General features: G+C 47.6%; 1 protein-coding gene across 1 annotated transcript in view; it reads left to right on the forward strand.

The window, feature by feature from the left end:
* The window catches only part of LOC137616445 (mitochondrial glutamate carrier 1-like), a 176338-nt gene that overhangs the window by 129021 nt on the left and 34440 nt on the right, over window positions 1-12877 (forward strand). Inside the window, 2 exon segments of the mRNA XM_068346198.1 lie at window positions 1-2; window positions 5-94. The exon segment at window positions 1-2 is cut by the window's left edge and continues 100 nt beyond it. Of these exon segments, the coding sequence (XP_068202299.1) occupies window positions 1-2; window positions 5-94 (92 nt within the window).

A 12877-nucleotide genomic window follows, 5' to 3' on the forward strand; every position in this document is an offset into this window, starting at 1 on the left:
TGCTACATGTTGCGAGATGTCTCCTTCTCAGTTGTTTATTTCCCATTATTTGCTCATCTAAACTCTCTTGGTCCACGAAAGAATGACGGATCTGGTAAGTTGCTATCGCATTACGGTGGAATTTGTAGATGAAATTTGGTTCTCCAAAAAATCGTTTGCTATTGAAGAGTCTAACACCAAGGTTATAATTACCATAATTCATTTTTATCAAAAGAACGCCTAGGGATTTTAGAATTATATTTCTTTCTGTTTGTGATAATTTTCAAAATAAATTAAATTATCTTCCCTGTTCTACAGGAATTATGTGATATTTCATCGCTAACATATCTGTAAAGAAGACATATCTATAGAGGTTGATCATGATATACTTTGAGTGGAGTGATAATAATAATTTGAAAGTTATAGTCATCCGAAACATAATGCAACCGTTCACCTACAGAGAAAACCTACGATAAGCCAACACACTCACATATGAAATAAGTGTTGAGTTATGTAACCTTATTCCTCCATGAGGGATATTAGGATCCAGGCTACCAGCTGTCTTCTGCCCCGAGATCTAGTGGTCTTATAGAAGGGACTGGATCTCAGAAATGCAATAGTTTCATTCACACCAGATGGATCTGAAATTAATATAGGAGTGTTCCCTACACGAATACAAACCCTTTCTCTCTTTACAGGGGATATTATTTCAGCAAGGTATAACTACCCACTGCTAGTTAGGGTGGGCTTAATAAGTAGACTAGTTGCTCCACTCACACGCTCACTGGTTGAGTTACGTCACTTTATTTTGGCTCTGAAGAGACTGGACGTACCTGCCCGTCTCTACCGTTAATCTTTTATTAAATAAACTGGTTAATTCTATTGAACCTTTTTTTCTTTTTAGATTGAAAGTGCTGTGGGGTGGAGATTCAAACCATGCAGGTTTGTCCAGGTTTAGAAGGCACCAATGAGACACCTACATGTCCGTCGTAGAGACAGACCCCACGACTTCTGTCCTTCCTGCAGGGGGCCATTCGTGCTCCAAGAATCTGTGTAGTTTGATAGGGAGTGGCCATCCTCCCAGGGCCAGAGATATGCTAGGCGATGAAATAAGAGAATTGTAAGCGGGACTCTTCCCCTTCGTATTCGTTCTTGAAGGTAAAAAATTCTAGACTTCCTTCTTTGTCAGCTCTTTCTTGTCCTTTTGACTCTGCTCGACCAGTTTCCTTTGGGGAATGTTCAAGTTAGAGTGGTGGTCCCTTGACCTTTGGACAACCTTACAGGGAAGGCTCTGTCAATTCCCCTAGCAAAGTGGCGCCGCCCTTGAATGTAAGAGAGTCTCTTACTAATGGCGCTTTGCGACCGTTGTCTCCTTCCGTGGAGATTTCAGGTTCCTCCTCTAAGGAACAACTCTTGGAGGCTCTGCTGGGGGGGACATAGTGGGAGCGAACACCTGCCCCCCAATGGGAAGACCTCAGTCTCCCCTTAGGGATTCCGAAGGCCATAGGCCAAAGGAACCTCCCACGTCTTTACTGGCAGTAGTCTCAGCACCACCTTCTCTTGCTCAAGCTGCCTTGGTATTGAGGAAAGATAAGTTGTTGACAAGTATCCCTCGGGGTTCCCCGTCAGAGGATCACTTCAGGGTGAACCCAGGAGTTGGGCAAACTCCTCTGTTTAGTGAGAGTTTTAACAGTAGTGAGTGTGCTAGACATACTTGCCCCCTGGCAGACCTTTAGCTTTGACATTTTCTCAATTATGCTGTGCTTAACCAATGAGGTCCCAAACCCCATTCCCTGAGCACTTTCAGGCAGGTATGAGGTAGTTACACTCTCCTCACTATCAGTGCTTATCTGAAAAGGGGTCGCCGTGACACCGTTCACCTCGCCAGTGTTCACCTGAACAGCGTTAATTCTCTTACGAGAGCATGCCTTGTCGCAGTCATCATGCTTCAACAGGAAACATCGTTTTCATGTTAAAGCATTGGGACGGGCAAGAGGACTCTCAAACTTGGGGAAATTGCTCCCCCAGTTCGAATCTAAATTCCTCTTTATCTTCTTCTGAATATTACTTCAACTTTCTCCTAATTTTATAAATTTCTTTTGTCTTGCTGTCACAACTCTCAGTAATATTTCCCATATTATATAAACAGTTAACTCCCCGTTATCACGAGGGTTGTGTTCCTGGAGTGGTCGTTTTAACAGAAATCGTGTTAATGGAACATAATTTCTCCATAAGAAATAATGGTAATAGGGAGTGTTACATTCCTGGACATTGGGAAAGTCTGTCTATTTTGGGATTTTCTTTATAGGAAACAAACTAATTAATTATTGATATATTTGATTTAGCGATTTATTCTCTTTCATTTTGGTAAATAAATACTGGTAGTCGTCGACTTACAAGAGAGATAGGGACCGAGAGACGCGTTTTAAGTTGATTTCGACATATGTTGAATTCAAGGAGTGAAGTTTCCGTAGATTTATTATGATGCGTTATGATTCGGTAATCATCTCGATTATATTTTATCAATATTTTCTTACTGTTTATCATTATTTAATTTTCATATTTCATAGGATATCATATGCTCTATTACTGCATTTTTGTATTCTATTTTTCAATTTTTGAAGCCTTTTACCAATCAAGAATCACTTAATTGTTTGTTTACCTTTGGTGATGATCAGCTGATCTGAAAGTCCCGCTAGTTACCATATTAAGAAATGGCGTACATACGAATGGCCTATTTTTAATATAATTTCTAAACTTATTCGGAATATTTTCATGATGAATATTACATCAGCGTCAATATGTTACAGGAAATCACAGTTTCCATACAGTTTGTTTTAGCCAATATTATTAGTTACCATGCAAAATCGTTCTAGCTCTTTCTCTGTGCGTGTGCGCGCGCTATCGTAATAGCACATGGGTAGCTCATTTTTAAAGCTTCATACAGTATTTAAATTTTAGTTCAATATTAAGCCTTCATATTTGATTAGACATTATTGTGTTTAATTGTGGTTTATTAAAGGATGTTTAGATTTTATTTTTTCAATTTCTGGAGCATATCAATAATGAACAATTACTTTTTATTTACTTTCGGTTGGCATCAGCTAATCTCAAGGTCATGCTGCCGTATTGCGATTATGCGTACATAGAATACAAATAATACTGAATTACATAATTTTCCTAACATTCGAAATATCTTCATAATGAATATTACATTACAGCCAATATATTATAGGGTATCACATTTTCCATACAGTTCGTTTATAGACCTTTTTATTAGTTATAATAGGAATATGACTCTCTCTCTTTTTTTCTTTTAAAGTGTCTAACCTTATCCAAGGTGGTTGCCTAGTTTTGATGAAGTTGTCGTAATACCTAGGAAGTCCTACCTAGAGCTTACTAGATATTCTTAGTATCCTCTCGTCCCAATTATCACTTAAGAAGTATAGCAGTGCTTAACTACTATCCAGCTGTAATTGGACTAAATTTTTAAATCTGCTACATTTGGACTAGAAAAAAAACGTTTTTGGCCACAAATGAATAAAACTTGCATTTGCAGTACAGTAATCACATGAAAGTTAGAGGGCTAAATACAATTGAATGAGAGCTGCCCAGGGTACAGATTAACATCTCTATGATCTGATATTGTACCAAATTCATAGAAATGTTTATTCTTGAAAATGCTCTTTAAAACTAAATTTATATTGTTCTAACCCGGAGTACTTACCTCGAGCTACTTTCTTAGGAGTATCTGGGATCTCCTCCCAACCGACCAGAATTTTGTGTAGTTTACCCTACTCCCGTTTTCTATGCGGGGTAACCTCTGGCGGAGTGATACGCGCCATGAGGCGACCCGGGGTCAGAGAGCATGCTTGCTCAGGTCTCGATCTCCAGTAAGTTTTCTGGTCGCGTTGCGATAACATCTTGACGCGCTCTCCTTACCCAGTGCGACCCTTTGTGTCCCCGACCCCCTTTGTGTCCCACGCGGTTCCCTCGTGGTCCCTTTGTGCTGTTCCTTATCCTTTTCCCTCTGTGTTCCTGTGTCTCGCGGTGACTTACTAGTGCTCAATGGAGCATCCCCGTCGTTGCCCTGGGCCTATGGCCGGTAAATCGTGTGGCGCCTTCCTCTCAAAACCTGAAGTTGACCCACACTCCTTGTGTTCTTTGTGTAGGGGCAGTGTTTGTTCCCCTACAGCCACGTGTCTGGAGTGCGAGTCCTGGAACGAGGTGCAGTGGGTGCGTTACGGCACCAAGAAAAAGAAGTCTTCCAGGAGATCGCCTAGGAAACCGAGCGTCTCGTCAACTCTTGCTTCGCCCTGAGCATTGTCGGATAGAGTGTCTCTGCCGCCTTCCCCTACCCAGAGTAGGGGACGAGGTAAGTCAGTTGCGGGGAAGAGGCCTGTGGCCCTTCCCTAGGAGTCTGAATTACCAGATAGTGGGGTGGTGCCGTCGATCCAGGCAAGTGGGGGGCCTGAGGGAGGGACGGGAGTGTGTTCGGAGGACGGAGCCCTGATGCACGGGGGGCCCGTCTCTTCGGACGATCCAATGTGGGGAAAGACTGCTGCAGCCTCCTCGTCCGCCTCTTGGGCATGTGTTTCAGGTACGTCCGCAGCCGAGGGTGGTGCCGAGAAGGAGGACTCACCGCCGTCAGACCCCCTCGCGTGGGCGCCTCCGAAGACGCCCTTCAGATCACCCTTGAGGCTGGAAGAGCAGTTCGAGACCTAGTTCCCCAGCGAGGAGCTTCCCCGCTGCCCTCCAGCGCCTTCAGCTACACTCCCGTCCATCTTCATAGAGCCTTCGTTGCCGGCCAATCGACGCATGGACCCGCCAGCAACGCGGCGCGACTCGGACCCTTCAGTGAGGTCCTACAAGTCTTCGGGCTCCTCGGTCGAGGCCTACTCCTACTCCTCGGAGGACGGAGCCCCAAGGGACCATAGAAGACGGCGAGATAGGTCTCGCAGGAGTTGGTCACACTCACGCTACCGCTCCAGATCCCGCCACGTGGGGAGGCATTCTAGATCCCCCAGGAGAAAGTATAGGAGAAGCTGCTCCCGAGAGAAGAATGGGTAAGGTCGTCATCCCACGTAGACAACTCCTGGAGGCTTCAGCAGTTCTGGGCACCTCGGGCTGGCTCCCAAGGGCTCGCTTGCCAGTGAGGTATGTCCCCAGCAGCAGGTACGATCGACGGAGAGAGTCGTCTCTTCAGGCCCCAGCGGACAGGCATAAGTCCGCGAAGGTTCCGGCTCCATCCGCCCAGCGGAGAGAGTCGCCCCTTTGGTCTGGCAGCCGCGTCCCGGCCTCAAATTCAGCATCAAGTCGATCAGAACGTGAGAGACACCTTCCTTCGACGGGAAAGCCCGCAGCCTCCTGGACCCCCGTAAGCAGAGATAAGCCCAGGACGCATCCCTCCGTCCCAGCTGCGATGCCCGTCCTCCAGTCGGAACCGCCGAGACTAGACCGCGCCAGGAAGATACCTCCTCCCCAAGCGGCACCCTCTGTCGGAGGTCCCCCGTCTCAAGCAGAGGAACATTCGACAGAAAGTATAGATGACGGCATAGAAGGCTCGGCCGCAGAAGTTTTGTCCTACAGGAGAGTGATAGGCCTCATTAGGCGCCATCACAGGCTGGACGAGCCTAAGCCTTCCACGGAAGAAGACTGGCTCTCGGGCTTCAGCAGGCTGGTAGAAGCACCCGTACAACAGAGGCCCTCACTAGCGCTTCCTTTGGCCAGGGACGTTAGGCTGGGTATGGCCCACGCAGAAGCCCCAAAGAATCAAAGCGCCTCCAAACTTCTCTAGGGCCTCAAAACCCAGAGACGTTTCTACCTTCCCGAAGGGCACCGCGCGGGTCCCTGTACGGTAGAGCCAGCAGTCGCCATTCTGGGCCAGGGAGCAGCAGAAGAGAAAGCTACCACCGCCCCAGTTTGCTTCTCCCCTTCGGAGACTTCCTTGATGGAAGAGCTAGCCAGGGACCTGGTATACGTATCGTTGTGGCTAGATTGGTGGGCCTACACACTGGTGGGTTTTCAGGCCTCGCACGATCTCGCAGTTCTGGAGAACCAGGCTTTGCTGAAAGAGCTGATTAGCTCGGGGGTTAAGGCCCTAGAGTTCCTCTCTTACCAGTCCATCGCTCAGGCCGCCAATTGGGTGCTGCGGAAGAGGGACACCGTGCTCAGCAAGCTCGTCAGGAGACTCCCAGACAGAGAAGCGAGGGCCCTGAGGAACCTACCCCTGTGGGGCGACTAAGTGTTCCCCCTGAAGGCAGTGGAGGAGACAGTGGAGAGGGTCAGGAAGCTGAAGGATGCGGGAGAGCCCAGACCCCCTCCAACGAGAAGACCGGCCCATAGAAGGCCTCCCGCCGATGTCTCGCTCCCTCCTCGCGCCTCACCTAGCCAGCCCAGGAGAGACGCCCCAACTACGGCCTGGCCTCAACCTTCGCAGCCCTCCCGTAGAGGAACGCCTGCTACGCAGTCAGCATTCAGGCCTTCTTATTCGGCCTCCAGAAGAGGGCGTTCAGGCCGCGCCTCCAGAAGAATGTAGGGAGAGAGGCCCCCTACTCCTGCCGAAGCCTCAGGTGGGGGGATGCCTCAAACGTTCTTGGCAAGCATGGCGAGACCATGGAGCAGATCCATGGACCGTAGCAGTACTAAAGGAAGGGTACAGGTTGCCCTTCCTGGTGGACCCCCCACCTCTGATACCAGATCAACAGGCGGAATGGTTGGCACCGAAGGACCCCTTGAGAAGGACGGCCCTACAAGAAGAGGTCTCTGCTATGCTGGCGAAAGGGGCAATGGAACCAGTCAAGGACCCAGATCCAGGGTTCTACAGCAGACACTTCCTGGTGGAGAAAGCGACAGGGGGCTGGAGACCAGTCATAGACCTCTCGGCCCTCAACAGGTTCGTGTGCAAGACCGACTTCAAGATGGACACCCCGAAGTCGGTCCTAGCGGCCTTGAGGGAAGAGGACTTCATGATGTCCATAGACCTCAAGGATGCATACTTCCAAATCCCTGTTCACCCCTCCAGCAGGAATTACCCAAGGGTAAAATGGGGTACCCAAATGTTGCAGTTCAAGACCCTCTGCTTCGGTCTGTCCACAGCCCCTCAGGTCTTTCCGAGGGTCTTCGCAACAGTCTCAGCCTGGGCACACGAACAGGGCATCCGCCTGATTCGGTACCTGAACGACTGGTTGTTACTTTCAGCCTCAAGGGAAGTCCTGAGGGAGCAAAGCGCGAAGCTCCTACAGTTCTGCAACGTCCTGGGTATCATCATCAACCTGGAGAAGTCCCAACTGATACCCTCCACCAGGATGAACTACCTCGGAATGGTCCTGGACTCCCGGTTGGCGAGAGCCTTCCCTTCCGCGGAGAGACTGGACAACTTAGATCAGATCCTCTGGCCCTTCCTGTCGGGCCAGCCCAGGAGAGCCAAGGACTGGCAAAGACTGATAGGCCACCTCGTGTCGTTAGAAAAGCTGGTCCCCCAGGGGAGGCTCAAACTCAGGGGAGTACAATAGAACTTGAAGGAGCTCTGGAACCAGAGAGACTCCCCGCACAAGGTGGTCCCGATGTCCCCGGAGACGAAGGAAGTCCTGGAGTGGTGGCACGACAGATCGAACACCCTCAAAGGAATGCCCTTTGCAGCCGACCCTCCGGAGATGCTTCTGTTCACGGACACATCCAAGGAGGATTGGGGTGCTCATCTCCTCGACAAAACAGCAAGTGGAAGATGGTTAGACGAGGAGAAGAACCTGCACATAAACGTGCTAGAAATGATGGCAGTGCGAAGAGCGTGCCTAGACTTCGTCCATCGGCTCCGGGGAAACACCGTGGCGCTGATGTGCGACAATGCCACTGTGGTGGCCTACATAAAGAAGCAAGGAGGACTGAAATCAAAGGAGCTGTGCGATGGAGTTACTGGAATGGGCCGAAGTAGAGCAGATCAAGATCTCAGCTAGATTCATTCCAGGGAAGAGAAACGTCCTGGCCGACGGCCTCAGCAGAATGGGTCAAGTGGTAGGGTCCGAGTGGTCCTTGCACCCGGAAGTGGCTAAGACTCTCATTCAGAAGTGGTGCTCGCCAGTGATAGACCTCTTCACCACGAGGCTGAACGCACAGCTCCCAGTGTTTTGTTCTCCTGTGCCAGATCCGGAGGCGGCGTTCAAGGACGCCTTCCAACACCCTTGGGACAACCTGGACGTTTACGCCTTCCCTCCCTTCGGGATGCTCAGGCAAGTCCTCAACAGGGTGAGGCGAGCGGACAACCTGTGGATGACTTTGGTAGCGCCCTGGTGGCCGGAGAGAGAGTGGTTCGCGGATCTAAAGGAACTGGCGCGCCTTCCACCTCGGCCCCTTCCGGACAGATCAGACCACCTCCGGCAACCGCACTTTCAAAGGTTCCACGAAAACCCTCGGTCCCTCTGCCTTCACGCGTGGAGGTTATCGAGCGCCTCCTGAGGAAGGAAGGATATTTGTCGAAGACGGCAACAAGGATGTCAGGGTACCTGAGACGTTCGTCAGCCGCAGTATACCAGGCAAAATGGGCTACCTTCACTAAGTGGTGCGTCTCGAAGAACATCAAGCCGTTGCAGGTCTCCATCCCGGTGATAGCTGACTTCCTGGTCTATCTCAGGGACGAGGTAAACATGTCCATCCCAGCCATCAAAGGGGTCCGGGCTGCCCTGGGCCAAGTCTTCCCCCTGAAGGGCATCGACCTGGGTGCCTCCAGATATATCTCGATGCTCATCAAGAGCTTCGAGCAATCGTGCCCCCCTCAGGCCGTTAGGGTGCCCCAGTGGGACGTGGCTAGTCCTGAAGATGCTGTCAGAACCTCCCTTCGAACCCCTAAAGGACATCTTGGACAGAAAGCTCACCCTCAAGACAGTTTTTCTGTTAGCGCTGGCATCAGCAAACCGGGTAGGGGAGATTCATGGACTGTCGTACGAGGTATCACACTCGAAGGGCTGGCGTGAAGCTACCTTCAGATTCGTACCATCCTTCGTGGCCAAGACTCAGAATCCAGCAGTCTGGGACCCCAAGTTTGAAGGATTCTCAGTGCCGGCAATCCCTCGTTCGGACAACCCGAGGGACTTGCTTCTGTGCCCTCTCAGAGCGGTACGGAAATACTTAGAGAGGACAGCCAGACTTCGACCCAAAATCAAGTCTGTTCGTCTCCTCAGGACTAGTAAAGAAGCCAGTCTCCAAGAATACGATCTCCTTCTGGCTACGGCAGGTGATCATGAGAGCCTACTGTAGTGCAAGGGTTCCTCTTCCGGGGAAGCCTAGACCCCACGACATTAGAGGGCTAAGTACTTCGTTGGCCTTTGAGAAGAACATGGCAGTGGGGCAAATCCTGAGGGCAGGTAAATGGTCTAGTCAGTCAACCTTCACAGCTCACTACTTGAAGGATTGTTCGAGGAGGTCCCTGGACGGATTCTCTCTCGGTCCCGTCATTTCCGTGCTCCAAAAGATTTAAAGGTGTAGTCCCAGGGAAAACCACGGGCAGTAAGTCCAAGAGACACAGGTTCCTTCCTTCCCTCCCCTTTTTTTTCCCCTATTACCTTCCCTGAAATGACCCTAAAACCCTTTAACTGCCATGGGATATACCGTCAGTGAAACAATACGTCTCCAAGGATTTTTACAGAGATGAGTTACTTAGACACTAAGATATTTTTTTGGGTATTTTTCCCTATTTCTCGTGTTTTCCTTTGGGGGTCAGCAGAACCTAGTCTCCTATCCAGGTTCCCTTTTTTCTCTCCTCATCACGGTCTCAGGGTCCTTCAGGTACACTCCCACCTCCTAAGGTAAAAGTCTCCTAAGAAAGTAGTTCGAGGTAAGTACTCCGTGTTGGAACAAATCACAAATTTTAAGTAATTTGTATTTTTCCTAACAGTACTTACCTCGAACTACTTTCGGGTTATGGCCCGCCCATCCTACCCCGAGTGCCTTACAGGACTTAATAGAAACCTATCTGTTAAAAACTTACTGGAGATCGAGACCTGCCAGAGGTTACCCCGCATAGAAAACGGGAGTAGGGTAAACTACACAAAATTCTGGTCGGTTGGGAGGAGATCCCAGATACTCCTAAGAAAGTAGTTCGAGGCAAGTACTGTTAGGAAAAATACAAATTACTGAAAATTTGTGATTTATACGACAGGAGATTTCATGGTAAATAACTACTTTATTGTTCCATGACATTCTTTCCTTTTGGTAATATGTGTGACAACTATTGTAAGAATGCATTTACCTTTTATTCTCAGATTGGCAAATTTTGTATCATCATATATCAGAAATAGTGTTGATTCTTATCTCAATATAAAGATCCAAAAAGCTGATATCCAGTACAGTCATGCAACACTTCCCTCTCCTCTTTCTCATTATCTGCCTTTTGACATAGCTCCCCTTATTGTAATGAAGGAAGAATTGTCTTGGATATTATTTTAATTCAAGTTTTGAGTCTTTATTTTAATATGACTAGTTGAAGCAAACCAGTTTAGAAAGTGAAAGGCATCAGCTTTTTCTCCTAATGTCAATAGAGTAATATCTCGACATACGAGTGTCCCAACATGCAAGAAATTTGAGATACGAGGAAAGTTTCAAGAAAATTTTTGCCCCAAGATACGAGACAAATTTGAGATATGAGGATACAAGACGGTTCCCTATGCGGCCGCTAGGTGGCTGAGTGTGCGAGAGGCTGCTCACTAGGACAGTATCGCTCGCTATTTCCCTGTTAGATCTCCGTCGCGTAAAATTATCTCCGAGCGTCGGCCGTAGTGTTTGCATTGTTTACGTGTTTTTTTGCGTTAATCAGTACAGAATTAAGTGAATAAGCAATGGGTCCAAAGCAAGCGATTGCAAACAAGGGAGTGAAAAGAAAAAGCGTATGATGGCAATCGAAATAAAGCATGAAATAATTGAAAAACATGAGAGTGGTCTACGAGTGACTGAGCTGGCTCGCCAATATGAGAGGAGTACAGTGAACCCTCGTTTATCGCGGTAGATAGGTTCCAGACCCGGCCGCGATAGGTGAAAATCCGCGAAGTAGTGACATCATATTTACCTATTTATTTAACATGTATATTCGGACTTTTAAAACCTTCCCTTGTACGTAGTACTGTTAACAAACTACCCTTTAATGTACAGAACACTTAATGCATGTACTACAGCACCCTAAACTAAAACAGGCACAAATATTAAAGGCGATTTTATATCATGCGTTTCCTAAACACCTAAAAAGCACGATAAAAAATGGCAACCAATGTTTTGTTTACGTTCATCTCTGATCATAATGAAGAAGCAAACTCATTTAGTGTACACATATATGTATAGGTTAGTTTTTGCATCGATTATATTGATTATACAGTATGTTGATTTTTTTATTACCAATGTTTTACTTAATTGTTCTTAGGACTTCCAAATGAAATGTTTTTCTTTATGACGCCGCCTGAAACGACGGCGTCATAAAGTACTGTACGCTCAGTAAACAACCACGCTCAGAACAAAGAAGGCATTTAACGCGCATGATGAAAGTGATAAATAATGATATTTACAGTAAAAGCATTTACAAAATATGTTATTAGTACAAATATAATTTACCGTATCTATATAAAATCATACAGTACATACTGTACGTAGCAAAGCAGGAAAACAATTTATATGAGAGAGAGAGAGAGAGAGAGAGAGAGAGAGAGAGAGAGAGAGAGAGAGAGTGTGTGTGTGTGTGTGTGTGTGTGTTTTACGTACGTAAATGTAAATTTTAAACAAAAATATGATAGGTTACAACATGTAGACTTTTAAAACCTTCCCTTTAACTTAATGCATACAGTACTAAACTATAAAACAGGCACAAATGTTAGAATGTTAGAATATTAAAGTAAAAAATAAAGATTGTTACTGTACTCACCACGAAAGAAGTTCAAGAAAAACTTGAATGATGATGGCGATGAATTTGCTGCACAGTAGAAATGATGATGATGAAGCTGATGATGTGTTCTACTGTGCAGCCAGGTAGTATTTTACGTCTCTTCAGACGGAGGTGTCTTTTCCTGGGACACCTCTTCAACTTCTTCAATTTCTTCCGAAGGCGTAGTAGCAGGAGGAACTGGCTCTTTTTTGCGAGGCTGGAAGAACATTGTGATCGGAAGTTGTTGCCGCTGCTTCTTTTTTCGATCTAAGAGCATCTTGTAGGGAGTCATGATGTCATCAACCTTGTTGCAGAATTGCATCGACCGAACCATATCCTCGTCCCACTCTTGCAACATTTCTTTCACCTCCTTTATATGGTTGCAGACCTTGGCAAGCCATTCTAGTGTTAAGCCCGTTTCTTCGACATTTTCTTGGGTCTCTTCCTGGGTTTCACTCTCTTCTTCGCTTGCCGATTTCGTCAGGTCTTCGAGGTCTGCGTCAGTTAGGGGCTGGGAATGGCAGTCCAACAACTCGTCGACGTCTTCAGTCGTCATGTCGCCAAACCCGTCACCTCCAATTATGGCAGCCAACTGCACAGATTTGCGTACTGCAGAGTGTTGGATTTCAGCAGGTGTAAATCCCTCGTCGTCGTAAACAATCTCGGGCCACAACTTCTTCCAGCTCGCATTCAAAGTTGCAGGTTTCATCTCTTGAAGTGCCTTCTGAATATTCTTCAGGCACGTGGCTATGGTGTACTGCCGCCAGTACGCCTTCAAGTTAAAATCTTCATCCTCATCCTCTTGGGCAGCATCCACACACGCAACGGGGTCCGCCAAGGTATTCTTCGTGTAGAGGGCCTTGAACGCCCTGATAACCCCCTGGTCCATCGGTTGAATTAATGACGTGGTGTTGGGTGGCAGGAACTCAACCTGAACGCCCTCACGCGACAGGTCAGTTGCGTGTCCACCAGCGTTATCCATAAGGAGAAGGATCTTGA

This window comes from Palaemon carinicauda, chromosome 22 (assembly GCF_036898095.1).
Source record: "Palaemon carinicauda isolate YSFRI2023 chromosome 22, ASM3689809v2, whole genome shotgun sequence".
Taxonomy (NCBI): domain Eukaryota; kingdom Metazoa; phylum Arthropoda; class Malacostraca; order Decapoda; family Palaemonidae; genus Palaemon; species Palaemon carinicauda.